This window comes from Lagopus muta, chromosome 8 (genome assembly GCF_023343835.1).
Source record: "Lagopus muta isolate bLagMut1 chromosome 8, bLagMut1 primary, whole genome shotgun sequence".
NCBI classification, from domain to species: domain Eukaryota; kingdom Metazoa; phylum Chordata; class Aves; order Galliformes; family Phasianidae; genus Lagopus; species Lagopus muta.
This window is the reverse complement of record NC_064440.1, coordinates 163,185-179,221: the sequence shown is the minus strand read 5'-3', so window position 1 is coordinate 179,221 and position 16,037 is coordinate 163,185. Positions and strand designations below refer to the sequence as shown.

The following is a 16,037-nucleotide window of genomic DNA, read 5'->3' as shown; positions in this document are numbered from 1 at the left end:
CACAAATACTTAAAAGGTGTTTTTCACATGATTACAATCAGATTAGAGAAATTCAATAGGGAAATTAGAAAAAATAAACTGTAACAGCATAGCAGCACTAGAAATTATCCAGGCAGTTCCAGCTGACAGCCCATTCTTACCTTCTGGTATTGGCTTTGGGTTTGGGTGATCGACTGGCTTGGCCACTTCCACTGCTGTACAGGTGGCAGAAGCTATTTTCTCAGTCTGCAGTGCTGGTGATTCACTTTTACTTGCAGGAACACTAGATGTCAAGAATGAGTTACTGTTCCCTTCTGGTAATCCCAAGCCCGATCCAATAGTAGGTAAAGGAGATGAAAATTGAACATTTGAAGTAAGAACTCCTGTAGGCCATCCACAAAACTGAAGTCCCATGACAGGTAGTCCAGGCTTCATCTGCTACAGGAGAAAACATTTTTAACACTATCACAGCTGGTATTGTTCAGTACTACCAAGAAACCAGAGTTATCATTAGGATGTTAATTTTCAAGCAGCAATCAAAACTAAATGGGCACCTTTACTTGCTCAGTATTTCAGGCCGTTCAGGAAACAGTCATATAACAGCAATGCAGTAGTTCCTATTAGAAACTGTGATTGCTTAAGGAACAGTATCATTTGTGGGCAGAGTCAAATTTCTGAAACCTGTTTTTCAATACAATAGCCAAACACCTGAAAGCAAAATCTGATTACTAAAATAAATATACAAAACATCAGACGTTGGTTTATCTTTTCTTTTTTTTTTAAATAAAAAAATTCTAACATTATCTTTTTTACATGGAACTACTATTGATGTTTAGAAACAGGAAGAAATAAAATAAATGAAAACATGATTACATGATACCATGCCTGTGAAGCAATCTGGCTCAAAATAAATTCTGCCAAATAAGCACAGTAAATTAATACTATTTAAAACAATTATTTACTTACCTGCAGTGGTGGCAATGCAAAAGGACTTAATCCCATTGGACTTTGTGCAGAGGTTGAGCCCAGAAGAGGTGATGGAACAGGTGAAGGTGATTTTGATGGTGGATGTGACTGAGGAGTAAGTGAAGTTGCAGTAGCTGGTGTATCTACGTGGGTAACTGACATGTCATCACAGGGTACTCTTGGCAAAAGGCTGAACCATTGTCTGTTCTTCTCACTAAGAGGCTTTAACAACTGGTCACTTGGAATTAATGGAGAACTATAAAACTTTCCTGTCCCGCTTGCAACAGGACTGAAAAGATTATTAGAATCGGACTTCTCGCTGCTGCTTTGTGATACACTGGGTTGAAGGCTGCACAGAGAGTTTTGGGAGGTATTTTGATAAGATGGAGTGCATCCATTTGCTGCACCACCATTAGGTTTTTGGGGTGTAACATCAGACTCAGGTGGCATTTTTGCAACCTCTAACAGTTTGCTTAGTTTTGAAAATGACCCAGGCTTTTGTAAAAACAAATTAGTGCTGTCCTTTTCTTTCAGGTCTTCCTTTTGCTCACAGTGAGTTGTATTTAAACAGCTTATTTTTTCTTCTGAGATCTCAAATACCTCTTCTTTTATATGCACGCTTTCTGCATTTTTTAACTTCTCTTTTTCTTTTGCAATTTCTTCTAGACCTAAGGAAGTACAAAAACCATAGATGAAACAAAACAGACCAACTAATTTAATCATTTTTATCATCTCAGATGAGCAACAACTTTTTTTCTGCCTCCTTCCATATTAAATTTATTTTATATAAACAAAATTACTTCTCACTTTCCACAACAAAGCAAATGTAAAAGCACACACAGATTGTCTAACGTCTGGAGGAAAAATAACACCAGTGTAGTCAACAAAGCTGTAGTATTCTTCCTTAAGATATATTAGTGTCTGCAAGTTTGCCAGCAAAAGATCTTTGAAATATGTATTTTTGGTGGCTTTCTTCTTGTCAGACTCAATTTGCTTTATCCAGCCATCCATACACTTACATCACCTGGGTACGATGGAGCCTTCAAGTTCATTTTTGCAAGAGGCCGTTTTATTAAGCTGACAGCCAGCTACTAAAACAAGTACCATCATTCCTATTATGAAATCAAATATTCTCAAAATATTGAAGCACAACATTAAACATTTTACCCCTTTAGATCAAAATCATTACCAACTAAAACTGTGAAGTGTAACATCAACATTCTTGACAGTTTCAAAGTTTGAAGAACTACCCAGTATGACAGACAGCCTACACACAGAAAAACAGGCAGATCACAGAATCACAGAATTGATGCAATCAGACAGTGCAGTCAGAAGTTGGCAACAAATGCCAGTTTCTGGAAATATTCAAGGTGGAGAAGACATATTTTAAATGCACAGGAAAACCATTTTTTTCTGTTTTCTTTCCTCTTCTAGTCTTTCTTAACCATCTCTCTTCTATTAATGTTTCAGCTTCAGACTAAGAAACTTTTTTTTTTGTAGAACAGAAAAAAGAATAAGGGCAAGGAGCTAGAGAATTCAACACTAACTTTTAAACTTATTTTCATCAGAAAAAACAACCAAATAAGCAATGATCTTGCTTATGGTTAACGGCCAAAATATCCATAAAGTTTGCCTGTTCATTCTAGGAAATTGTAATTCCTATGAAGACAAGTAGTTAAAGAAAATAATACTTCCTCTAATTAATACTTGAAAATACTTGCAGTATACATCAAGGTACAAACAATCTGAATACTAGCATAATCAAAAGAACTATGCAAGAGAAAAGGGTATATTTTTTCTTTTTAACTGGCACTTGTCTCATGTTTCAAGTGTTTAGATAAAAGGAATTAGGAGTGGAGAAAGTACAGAAAATGTGAAATGGAAAGCAAAGACATGGAAGGACGAGGGAGTAGTTCAGAAATTCAGAATATGTGCATTCGGGGGGACTGAACTAAAAAAATAAAGATATGCACTACAGTTCTTGGCTAAAGATTTTGTGCTTTTTCCAAACTACAGTAAGACAGGCAGTTGCACTTCAGTGCTTTTCTTCATGTAGGACTGCTGAAGCACTTGTGGCTTTATTTCATTAGAATATAATAAAATAGGTGGACAACAGGAGTGCAAGTGGTACAATATCTGGTAGGTTACCTTTTGTACCCAATCAATCATGGGTAAAAACAGGTCCAATAAAATTATGCAGAGACATAGAACTATTTCTTTATGCTACTCATTAAAAAAAAAAAAAAAAAAAAAAAAGACAACTTGAAGATTAGGATTAGGTTTAGGACAAGTTCTGTGGCTCACGTGGAGTCTAAAAGAGGACTCAAAATCATGGACGCCGTAATTTTTAATTCGGTAGTTTAATTAGCAGTTTTAATTAAGTACATTTCCAGAATGATGCAGTACCCTTGAGATCCTGCATTTCTCATGCGCATTGGAGTTGTTGGGGTTTGTTTTTTTTTTATTATTGCTGGGGAAGAAGTTGAACCGTGGGCTTATGCTTCATCTGTATCAGAATTTGAAAAGATTTTTCCATGATCAAAAAATAAAAACTGCCCAAATTTATCAATTGTAATATGCAGAAAAAGATCTGGTAATAGCGGAATTTCTGCATCTATCCAACTGAAAATGTGAGAAGATTCAATTAAGCATGGTATACTTGTGTAAAGAACAGAAAATTACATTCAAATATTTAAATGAAGTAAGTTTAATACTTACTAGTTTAGAAGAGATGTGAGAAATAAAGGTATGAAGCTGTATTGGTGATTTAAGTCTTTAATACTTCTCAGTGTGAAAAACAATTTTCACATTTATTTTATCAGACCATTGTGGTTTTTGTGGTTTAATCTCGGCAGGCAGCTAAGCAGTGCAGAATTGCTGGCTCACTTTTCACCCCCAACTGTCCCCAGTTTTATTGTTCAGCATGAAGTTACACGATACGAAATGTGCCTTTCAACAGTGGGTATCAGCTACTGAGTTTTGTCCTCTTCTTGTGCACCCCCAACTTATTTGATGGCAGGAAGGTTGAAGAATGGAACAGATCCTGACTCTGTGTAAGCACTGCTCAGCAACAACTATAGCACTGCTGTGTTACCTGCAATATTTTCATTACAAACCCAGAATACAGCATCATACAAGCTTGTAGGAATAAAACTGTGTCCAAACCAAACAAGTGCACAGACATGTATCAAATCTTCAAATATAAAATATTCTGTGTATTTGCACACAAAAAAGTGACAGAAATGAGTATGTCTACTATGATCATCTTGCTTTCACATGCAGAGTTAACTGTCAAAGAAATAATTCAGAGAGACAAAAATGAAAAAGCGTAACATATGTAACTGTAACTTCTGAAAATTTACAAAATATCAATCCTCACTTCACAAGAGATATTAAATGTCTTCCAACCAGTAACATAGTATCAGAAAGCATCATATAAATGAAAGACTTCTACCGAGTACCTTTTCAGCCTCAGGTTGAAGACGAAGCCTACAGATCTCACTACACAAAATCACTGCCTGCAGACTGGCAGCATGTCTTGCCATGGCACGCAATGGTATGAAGTTGTTCTGTTTCTTACCTTCACCGCTTTCCATGCCTTCCACAAAAATGCCCCCACACTGGGGCAGAATCCAGTACCGACGCCTGTAACGATCTTGACCAAACATCATTGAACGCAAACAATGTGAGGCTTCAAATAACTTCTTTCTGTACTGGCTTTGTTGCTGTTTAAAAAAAAAAAAAAAAAAAAAAAAAAGGAAGGTGCTATAATTCTATAGGTGAAAAATAAACAAGTGCTTTAAAGTTTATTAAATTCTGGCTATTCTGGTTACCAGTGACCAGAATTTCAAGACTTTTAAAGGTTTTTTGTGTGTATTGTATGGTACTCTTACTCGTGATTGCTGTCCTGATTATTTGACTTGGAGAGATGCCTTAAAAAAAAAATAATTCAATCACTTCCTGACTCACTTTACGTGTACCAGCTTTCCTTTAAAAGCATTTCTGTAACGCTAGGACCTGACATTCTTAACATTTGCTCTCACAGAAGAAAATGATTAATGAACATATTGCAAGGGAACGCCTGAAATTCTATCAATTAAGGAGTAAGAGTAAATGGTATAAAGAGCACTTGAACACGGCCAAACAATGAGGGCTACTGCAGCCCAATGGAAAACTAATGAGATATTTTAATCAGCTCATAAAAGAGTATTCAAACAGAAAGTTATCTGAGGGGAGCTACCAATAATTTCAATTCCTTTGTTCACTTTTTGCTCTGCTAAATTGGCACTGTTGGAAGACGGGTATAATTCTGGACTGCTGATTTTTTGTAATTTGGATGTGAGAGGAACCAGGAGAAAAAGTTTTAAATGTCAGACTTTCTGACAGAAAGAATAAACTATTTAATAAAAACATGGGCCATGACTAGAGCCTGACCAACAGCACTCTCTTATTCATGCTTCCTTTCCTCTTTCATTGTTTTGAAATCTCAAGCAAAGGTAGCTCTCTTCATCAGTCTTGAACAGTTGCAACAATTAGCCAACCATAGGAAAGGATAAGAACTGCCACCAATTGTATAATGAAAATCTCACTGTCTCTTTATAAATCAACAGACGAAAGTATATCAGTTACATCTCAACAACAACTTGTGATGTGGAAAGATATAATCAACGGCCTTCTGACCACTGACTGTGTGAAATCCACTAATGCAACAAATATTTATGGATTAAAATTCAGGTGTCATAACCAGCTGCAGCATTCGTATTTTCATCAAATGAAAGTTTATCCTGATTAAAATTTATAATAAGGGAGAGCACTGAAGGCGATGGCTTGTAATTTCAACTCTTGAAATCCCACAGTCAAATATTAAATGCAACCAAGACAATCTCTCACCTTTGTCAGTTTTTCAATCTGCTTCTCTAGTTCTTCAACACTTGCTGTCTGGTCTCCATCATCCTACAATCACCAAACACATCGTCACACCAAAACCATCTCAGGATAAAATCAGTCTGTCTTATTGACTTTATAGTAGAAAAGATGTAACAGAAAACGAGCCTTCAAGTGTGAAAGGCAAATGCTAAGGGTAAAAATGTTCAAATATTTGCCTGTTGACTATGTATATATGACAAATGTATCTGACTAGGAACAACATGGCTGGAAAAAAGACCTATCTTTCAACAGCATCCTAGACACATATGTAGCAGAAAGATGGTGACAAAACATTGGTTAAAAACATTGTTTTATTGGAAGAGATAATTCTCCTTGTGTATAAACAACTACAGAATTTAATCTTATATTCCATGAAGCTTTTTGAACATTTGTGTATATTTCAAAGAGTTTTTCATGCAGGAAACAACAATCTGCTGAGTTTTATCAGTGAGTCTTTCATCAGAGTATACTTGTAACTTATTTCAATGTCTACAAGAAATTGTAGGGCCACCTTAAATGACACTTAAATCACTGTAAGAGTTCCAGTATTATCCTTTCTGATTTTTGAAGAGGAATGCACCAAGCCTATGGTTCTTCCTTCTTAGTGGAGTTAAACATACAATTTATTTCCATTAGAAGAGCTTTATTCAGTTGAACAAAATCTCGGGGATAATGAGAAATTTAAAAATAGTAACAATCCTAGGTGCTCCCAATTACTTACAACGTAAGACAGTGGTTTCAAATTCCACGTCTCTAAAATTAGAGAACCAGAATGAAGCCTTCTAAAATACTACATACAGCACAAATGCAATGGAGTACTTTTTCTGGAGGAGTTATAAGACCTCCAGAGTACCAAACTGTAAGACTGTATTTAAGGGTAAAAGATGAGTAGAAAGATGTGGGATTAGATTCCTAGATATTACCTGTTTTAAACTCTGAAATATTATTTTGTAAGAAGACTATGCTATACCATTAAGGTATTTTCTTAAACACATACAAAGTAATTGCAGCAAATCCAGAGGAGCAGCAAAAATAGCTGTTCCTACTCTAGAAACTAGCTGGGTCACTAATGAAGAGTGTTCCCAAAAATTTGAGTTCAGACATTGTATGCATGTATTGTTCAAAGAGTCACTGGTATTTTGTATTGCTTGTCTCTTTATGCAGCACAAAAAGCTGGAGTTCTACAGTCAATGTTACGAGCCCATGGCATGCTACAAACACTCATTTTGTCTACAATTCAGCTCAAAATAACAATGTTCAATGATCTTTCCTACATCTCATCCAATATTGACTAGTAAAAACATTATCAACTTGTGTATCAGGTACAACTGAGCACTGAAACATACTTTCTGCAATATTCATTATCCCAGAAAAGTTATGAAAAGGCACGTGGTAACGACACAGGTACGCCTCTTTAACAGACAAATGTTAAATACAACTTAATGTGTCTTTTTAATTAAAAATGACCTTTATTCTACACTAATCAAAACATCAGTTCATGCTCATTTGCTTAAAATGCTGTGGTTCTCAGGATCTTGCACAAAGTCTCAAAATTTCAAGAAAATTAAGATGAAGCCAAAAAAAGCAGAAAGCTATCAAGAAAAGAAAAATACACTCTTGAAAACAATTTATGTTAAAAAAAAATATATATTTTTTTTAATTTAAAAAATTTAAAATTTTTTAAATAAAATGGATGTTAAAATACTTTTCCTTCATTCTTATTGTAAGACCTTGGGGACGTGGTGCAGAGCACCCTAATGCTGCAGGGAAACAGAAGAGAAGCAAGTTTCAATTTACCAGTTAGTTCCATTTCAATATTTAAAATCCCCCACCTCATCCTCACAAACTTCTGCCTTCTTTCCTTTTTTGTCTTCTTTGTCCTCTTCATCCTCATCATCCTCATCTGCCTGATCATCACTATCATCATCGTCATCATCATCATAATCACTATCCCCACACTTCCGTTTCCGTTTGCGGCCTGGTGTTGATGTTTCCAAAGAATGCGGCTCCTCTCCCACTTCGCCACCTCCTGTTGCATCTCTTTTGCCAGTTTTTTTTGCATGAATGATTCTAAGACTTCAAAAACATGACAAGGAGTGAAATTATGGATCTTATTTGTAGCATAACCATACCTTTGTTCCTGTGTGATTAAAAGTGAATCATTTTAAATCAAATTAGCTCTTCTGATCTATGATGCTCTACATTTTTTTTACCTATTTATTGCCATTAAGCAACAAGAGAAAAATCAGGTTAGAGAAAGCCCTTAAACCTCTTATCCAATTCTGCCTAGAATTTCTGTTTCTTCCAGGTAAATTTTCATCACATAACCACTTAAAAGAAATAGAATACAAGCGTGCTATTGAAAAGTTAGTAAAGACAATTAGAAGAAACAACTATTTATCTTCTGTTATCTTCTTTATGTATCTTTATAAAACAGCTGTCAAACAAAAAACGGGGGAAAATCCTAAGCTGAACGTATGAAATTCTTTGTATTTGCATGGCAACAGCAAAGTTGTTTTTAAAGTAATTTTTTTTATGTCAGATTTCTGCGTTGTTGTTTTTTTAATTATTATTTAGTTATTATATCTTATTTCCCTTTAGCACAGGCCTTTGACTGATCTTTCCATTCTACGACATATTTTCTTCTTTGAGAAGTCATGGTTACCTAAGCTTTAGGAGACTCAATCAAATCCTTATTTTTCCTTTTATGAAAGAAAAAGGAAACTTACATACCAGTAATTATAGTTGTTGTAGACCTTCTTCTTCTATAAAAACCCTATAAGACAAGATCCCACACAGCAAAAATTACAGTTCCACCTATCAGGAAGCTAGCAGGCAAACATGCTGAATCGCAGGAGGTATAGATAGCCAGGCCTAATCACTTATAAAGCAGACCAAAAAAATGCAACTGACTCAGAAGAGATTCATAAACGTGTAGGGAAGACAAAGATTTTGTAAGAGATGGCTGGAAGAAGGTAGGATGGGAAAAGTAGAACGGTAACGACAAACACGATTACCAGCACGTAATTCTCCCTTGTCATACTTCTCTCTCTTCCCATCCTACAACACAATATTCCATACAGCAAGTGGCTACAAACATGAGTGTTGTAAAAGTACTTGCTTCTTGACAGATGGACTCTGACGAAAGTATCAGCTTTTTAAAAACGCTGATAAAACCATGCCAGTACCGAACAGCACAGATTTTAATGAAGTTGTCACTGCTCAACTGGTAGCAGCCCTCTTACAGCTATTTTAGTAATTCATAATATTCTGGATAAAAAAATTTCTCGAGCCTTCCAGTGAATTTGGCAGTAAGTACTATTTTCAGCTCTGGTACAAAAAGCCTTAGCTCACTGAGTCCAACTGAGATGTCTGCCGAGTTAACTTTTCAGAACATTTATTCTTTTCTACGGGAACTTCACACTATCAAGTCCTTTTCAGCTGGACTGGAAACTTGTGCCTATGTACATTAATCATCCACCAAACCAAGCCACTAATCAGCAACTGCATTGAATGCTGTGTGATGGTACCATTGAAGAGACAAATCAGATTGAGATAATCTAGAAGACAATTCACTAAAAAGGCTAGCAGATGAAGTGCAGTGATCAGAAAACACACTCATTCATACATCTAGAATAAATGATAACAAATGAAAAAAGCTTCTTTTGCTAGAACTGAGAACAAAGATACAACGTTGGAAAGCACCAAAGGAGGAGACCTGCACGATACTAGAAGTAGGAATGGAAATAAATCAGAGATGCCCTCTTTTCATAACAACACAAGCATCAGAAAGCAGCTCTTTTTATACAAAATCATGTAGAGGTAGAAATCAATGAGAATGTATCTTAGAAAAAACGTTCAGATTTGTGAATATGGCATAATTTTCTTGCCACTACCTAAGCACATGGCAAACAAAAGTTTATTGCATTCACTCAAAAAACTTTCTTCCACTCATCTTTCTTTCACATAAAGATCAAAAAGACTTCTGTAACCACAAAGAATGCTGTGAAGTCCACTAGACAAAACAGTAGGCAATACTCAGATAAGTGACTTAAGCCTGCTCTTCCTAACCTGTAATGTTCATCAGATCATGGAAGAAAAACTCACCTTCTGATTTATTTTTTAATCACTCATCATAACTTCTGTACCGAAATCAACTATTAGGAAATAGCAAGGAAAAGAAATTCTAAGCATCACATTCTCCTAACATTCTTCTTCTTAGCTCTCAAATAATGAAAGTTTCCAGAATCAGAATTACCTCCTATGCAAACTCAGGATATAATTCCTACCCTTAGGTAACACTGCTTTTGATTTACCATCATCATTTACAGTTGAGATGGTCTCACTGGAGAGTAATTAACTGATAAGATGCATGGCATAATACTGGCATGTTAAAAAGAATGCTGTAATGAAAATCTTGTTCTGCAGTATATCAAAGTTTCGTAAAGAAACACGTATTATCCTTAAAGTAGCTACGTTCCATTTTTTAAATTGATTTTTTCATTGACCAAGTGACAAAAGAGATTTCAAGAAGAAGGCATGTAATGGAAGAAGAGACACTGGAAGTTAGGATTATCTAGTAATAAAATCAGCTAAATCATCTCAGGTGAGACAGTCTGCTGACAATATCTGTGATATAGAAAGCAAGATGATTTGACCTGATGAGACAGATGCTTTTTTTTTTTTTCCTACAAAAATGGTGATTGGTATCAAGATCCACCCCTACATGCAATAGAAAAGGCACCAGGTGCAACCTCGCATTGCACAGAAGGAGAGTTCCATTTCTGACCATAAATGTTATTATCCTCATCAATGAATTCAGTTCACATCTTTAAAGAAAAGGAAACAAAAACAAGCCAAAAAAAAAAAAAAAAAAAAAAAGAGAGAGAGAAAGAGAAAAAAGGAAAAGAAAAGCTACATGCTTTCGACTCCCCTTCTTCAGCCATCGTTTTTTGTAAATCTTATATGCATGTGCGTATACATACATATAAACACATGGAGATTTTGTGTGTGTATGTGCGTGTCTGTATACATGTATATATAAGTATATATACATAATTTTTTTTTTTTTTTTCTCCTTCTGATATTCTGCATATCCAGTTGAGGAGCTAATCTCATCCACAGCTGGAGCATAAGCATAAAAAACAATCCATGACAAAACCTCACACATGCAGAATCTCTTCTTATCCCACTCGGATGTAGTTTAAGGCAATCTGGACATCATGGTATGATGATTTACACAGCATACACAGACATAGTCTTGTAAACCAGGCTGAGTTGGAATACATCCATTTCTCAGTATCCTTCATTCTACTACTGCATGCTTTCCACATGACGAGTTTGTGTTTTGAGGGTCATGTAGAGGTTTGTGTACTTATAAGAGGAGTACACATCCATTGATAACGTGGCAAGTAGTCAACAGACCAGATATTCCTACAACTATTTGGAACAGGAATGTTCAAAAACTAGACTGAGCCCCAAATGGTTAGGGAAGATAACATAAAAAAACCTAAATGCAGAAAAAAGATCAAACAGAAGACTTTAAGTTTCTCTTCAGAGAAGCCCCAGAACAGCTCTAAGAGTTTATAAAAATCATCTGACATACAAAGAGAGCACTGTTTTAAACTGATCGATGAAGGCTTTTCTTAAAAGCTTCTGAGAGTTAATCAGAAAAAAAGTGAAAAATTCAAAGATTTTGAATCAAGGATGAGATAGATGAGTCAAAGTCTAGTGACTTCAAAGAAGCAGAGAATGTCTCAGAACACTCCCACAGTACTTACACTTTAGAATAGGACCAGCACTACTGTTAGCTCCTATCCACACAGGAAGGGGAAAAGCAAAAAACAGAGGAATGACTGTAGAAATGAAGAGGAGCATGAGACTTTAGGGTCTTACTCCCCACTGTTTGAAGGCAAAGAAAAGAAAGATGAGAAAAAGGAGGATTCTAATCTACAAGTACTTACAGTTCGATGGAGGGAGAGAAAGACTAAGTGGCCCCACGGGGGACAATGACAGGCAAGGGTCCCAAGCTATTAAGAAATAATTGGCTAAATAGGACTTTACCGACACTTCTAGAACTATATAGAATCATAGGATGGGTTACAGATGAAGACAGGAAAAGTCATGTGTACTACACTAAGAGGTAAAATGCATTAAGCCTGCATACACAAGGATTTGTGTTATTAGTAGAGAATTTCTTTTTATTGGTCTTATTTTTTCCTCTACCTCCCTCTTGTCCTTCTTCTTTATTTCTTCTTTCTTCCTTCGCAGATACATTAAAGGGAAAAAAGGGAGAAACAAGATTAGAAACATAAGTACCTAAAGCAAGGGGTTAAGAAAGGATTCACCATTCCTGGTAAGAGGTAAAGATGACCAAGAAAAAAGAAAGTAGAGTCTGGCTATACATTTTTACCACCTGTGATTCATGAAAGTTATGCCTTCCAGCTTCCTGGTAGTTGGAGCCATTATGCTTGCTGTATGGAATTTTGTCTTGTAGGATGGGAAAACAGTGGGTATGAAGCTGAAGACACTTTAAAAATTCCAATTTTAGCTTAAATAAAAATACCAAAATATCTCAATGTTTGCATGCTAGAGATGATCCCTAAGTATAGGGGATGATGTAACAAACATAAAATGGAAGTGTTAATATTATGTAATATAAATCAGTAAAATTTGATGGGTGACTGTTGCATGAAAACTGTTTTAAAATGCCTTTCAGAAGGAACACTGCTAAGCATGGTAGGTCCAAATAAACTGATAATGTCAATCACAATATGACAGCTCCTGTAATATTCTAATAAAATTGATTTCACTTTTTTTTCCCCCAAAGAATACAAAATGGACTCAACTCTAATTACGAGGGGCAAAAATCCTCATGCTTCTTTAACATGTTACAAAAGACCGGTGCAGGACCATTCTAAATTCACATCCACCTGAGTTAGATAGTTCAGTTACTAACTTCTTGGTAAGCCTGTAATGGTACCAGCTAATTTTGTCCTTAGAACCAACAGACCATATAGCAGCATATATGAGCAAATGCAAAGAAGCAATACATAGTAATACTCAAGGAAATGAAACTTACTTTCGAAGTTTGCCTTCAACCATCCATTTATCTCTCCTTAAGTTCGACATATAATCAATATTTTTATCAATTTCACTGTCAAAGACAAAATAATCCAAAGATAATTGAAATACCATTAACAGAGCACTTGCATGTCTTTTTCTGACAAACATTTACGGAGAGATTTTTTGTCTCACTAAACTATCCAGATAAACTCTTAAAATACAAAATAAATAACTTTAAAATTAGCAAGTTCCAATATTAGAAGCATCTGTGCAGTTTTTATTTACAGACATCAGGCAGTTTTTATTTACAATGTGATGCAAGTTTGCAGAAGTATGTAATTCAAAGAATTTGACGTTTCTTCTAATAGCTTGCATTTAACGTGAAGACTCCAACTGCATTAGCCAAAAAGCATCTTGCCCTACACACAAGTTATCACAAGTACATATACAGTATTTCACTGGGACCCTTTATCCACAAATTAACATCTATCTTCCTGTACAGAAACAGAAGAACAAGAGATAGACAGATGTAGTAAATTCTCTGAGAACTACATCAGAGAAATTCCAGACTCGACATGTTAGCAGTTTATACTTGTTTCAATGATGAAAATAAAACACAACCCAGTTTTGAAAGACTGCTATGGATCTGGTTTTACAGTTGGTCATCTACAGTAAGTGAAGGAGTTCCTTGCTATCATTAATTTGATTAAATGCACATTGATTCTCTTACAAACTTGCATAGTACTTGCACCATTCAACTTGCCATTTCCCAGCTTTTTAAAACACAAAGAATTTCTTTCATTCTTGCACTGCACAAGACTGGTTAACTTTTGCAGTGTATCATACACCAAAAGACATAGAATTAGCAATGCAACAAAAGCAGTAATCAATTTGGTCATATAAGACTATCACAGTAAGCAAGCACACAGAGGTGTAAATATCCCCAAGGCTGCCACTTCCTAACTTTTTATCACATATTGCTAAGTTTTTGTGTCTTTTATGTGACAGCTTCTTTTACTTATAGAATGCTATACATCACTACAGTATATATACAATATATACACAATATATGACTACACAAACTATACACTTTCTTGAATTACTGCCACAATAAATTAGATTTCATACTTCAGCTGATGATCTACTTTGCATTTGAACAGAAGAGCAATTAAAAAAAAAAATCAAAAGGAAGAGAGTATTACAGAATCATTACACCACTCTTCTTAATTATTCCCCAGAATACTTAGTACATATCTTTGTAATCAATCACATCTTCTCCAATTTTAAGTTCTGAAAGCAACAACAAAAAGCAGACCAAACAAGGAAAACTTCTAATCTTCCAAAATATCAGACGTTTGTAAAGACAAGAAGTAGTAACAGCAGATTTCAGCTTACTTTCTAAAAACGTCAAGAAACATCTTGGAACAAAAGTCTATATAATGTTTTTAAATATAACATTTAAATAACTATTTTTACATATTTGTTTGAGAAGTAACTTACCTGACTACGCTTTTGCTGCAAGCTAACTCATTGACAAGGAAAGCTAGCACTGCTGCTTTCTGAGCTGGAGTATGTGCCTGAAAAGCTTTTGTCTTCAAGCTCTCTGTAAGCTCAGTTTGCCCACAATGAGCCTCCATAAATATCTGCAAGATCTCAGACACGTTATCTCGATTGATGCCAACATTCAGTAAGTGCTCCCCAAGAATAGTTTTAACCTAAAAGAAGGATGTTTCAATCAATCACATTTGGAAGTGCTATCTTCACCGCACTCTGCATTACTGTTTATAAAATAGTTATGTGGTTTTATTTGCTTTTTTTATAAAATAGTTATGTGGTTTTATTTGCTTTTATATACAAGCATTTCAGTGAGGGTACTTCTTTTGACTACTCAAGTGAAAATCTTTAATGGAGAGAAAAAGAGAAGGACCACTCCTTCACATGTTGGTAAGAATAGAGATAATACTAATATTAAATAAACAAGTTAAATGAGAAAAGGCATGGCGCAGGTGGACCATCTCACACACTACGAAGAAAGTATTCATAAGCTAGGATTTGGGTTATTTTTTGTTTCGTTGGATTGCTGGTTCGTCTTTTTTTAATTATGGATTATTTTCTCATTACCTTGTATCCTGTAACAAGTCCTGGATCACAAACAGCTGCAGAGACAAGCTTTACAAGCAAGTCTTGTACTTCTCCTCTACTGTCTCCTATGTTCAGCAAACCTTCTTGAAGAGTACTCAGGGAAGGCACATCCGTATTCACGTCAAAGCCGAGAACTTTACCAAAGTTACGCAAGAACTGTACTATCATGAGACAATCTGAAAATGTGCTTCCAGACAGAACAAGGCCTGGGATGCGAGGCAGCTCTGGCAAAGGCTGAAATGGAAAAAGAAGAAAAATAATTCAGTAGTATATTTCAGAGGGTAACTTTCTTGATTAGTACTTTCATACGACATACAGCACATGAACAATAGAAGGTGAAGGCAACATAGGAGCTGCTCCCCACATCCCACCTGTAAATTTAATGTAACGCTGAAATACCCTTCATTAATGTTTATCTTCTTCATTTATTTTAGGAGGGCATCAACTAATACTTCTTGTATAAGAAGGTTTTCATACCCTATCTGGAGCCAAAGTACTTTCAAAGGTAGTATTAAAGATCTCTGGGAGCAGAAGGAAGTGTAATTCTCCTCAGAAAGGTGGACTTGAACTTGATACAGGAGAAGTCCTGAAGGACAGGAACTAAAAACACAGAAGCCTGGAAGAACAGCATTTCGACAGGGAATAATGGCCTGTAGTAGTTGCACATTTGACAGAAGTTCTCTTCAGTGCCTACATACTGAGAAAATAGGCATGCTTCTGATGCTAAAGCAACTCAGACTAATGTAAATCAATTATGCAAATACACTTCAGGAAAATGTCCACCTTTAAGCAAAAATGTGTTTTAAACCACTTCAGAGTTTGTCTTATATTGTATTTATATATTTCAAATATTAATATAATTATCCAAATCAATACTTGAATGCTTTGGCAATGGCTGCAAGAAAAGTTCATATTTTCTCAAAGACAGAAGACAGAGAAAATAAAATGGCTGCTTGGAG

General features: G+C 35.5%; 1 protein-coding gene across 14 annotated transcripts in view; it reads right to left on the bottom strand.

The window, feature by feature from the left end:
* Positions 1-16,037, bottom strand: part of BAZ2B (bromodomain adjacent to zinc finger domain 2B) — a 102,489-nt gene that overhangs the window by 8,409 nt on the left and 78,043 nt on the right. For 9 of the 14 annotated variants that reach the window (XM_048952412.1, XM_048952420.1, XM_048952415.1 and 6 more), the window contains 8 exons: positions 15,058-15,312; positions 14,437-14,651; positions 12,953-13,027; positions 7,704-7,947; positions 5,836-5,898; positions 4,526-4,670; positions 946-1,613; positions 141-417 (listed from right to left, as the gene is read on the bottom strand). In XM_048952412.1, the coding sequence (XP_048808369.1) occupies positions 141-417; positions 946-1,613; positions 4,526-4,670; positions 5,836-5,898; positions 7,704-7,947; positions 12,953-13,027; positions 14,437-14,651; positions 15,058-15,312 (1,942 nt within the window). The remainder of the gene's footprint in view (positions 1-140; positions 418-945; positions 1,614-4,525; positions 4,671-5,835; positions 5,899-7,703; positions 7,948-12,952; positions 13,028-14,436; positions 14,652-15,057; positions 15,313-16,037) is intronic. The other 5 variants (XM_048952414.1, XM_048952416.1, XM_048952423.1 and 2 more) reach the window with 1 other exon arrangement.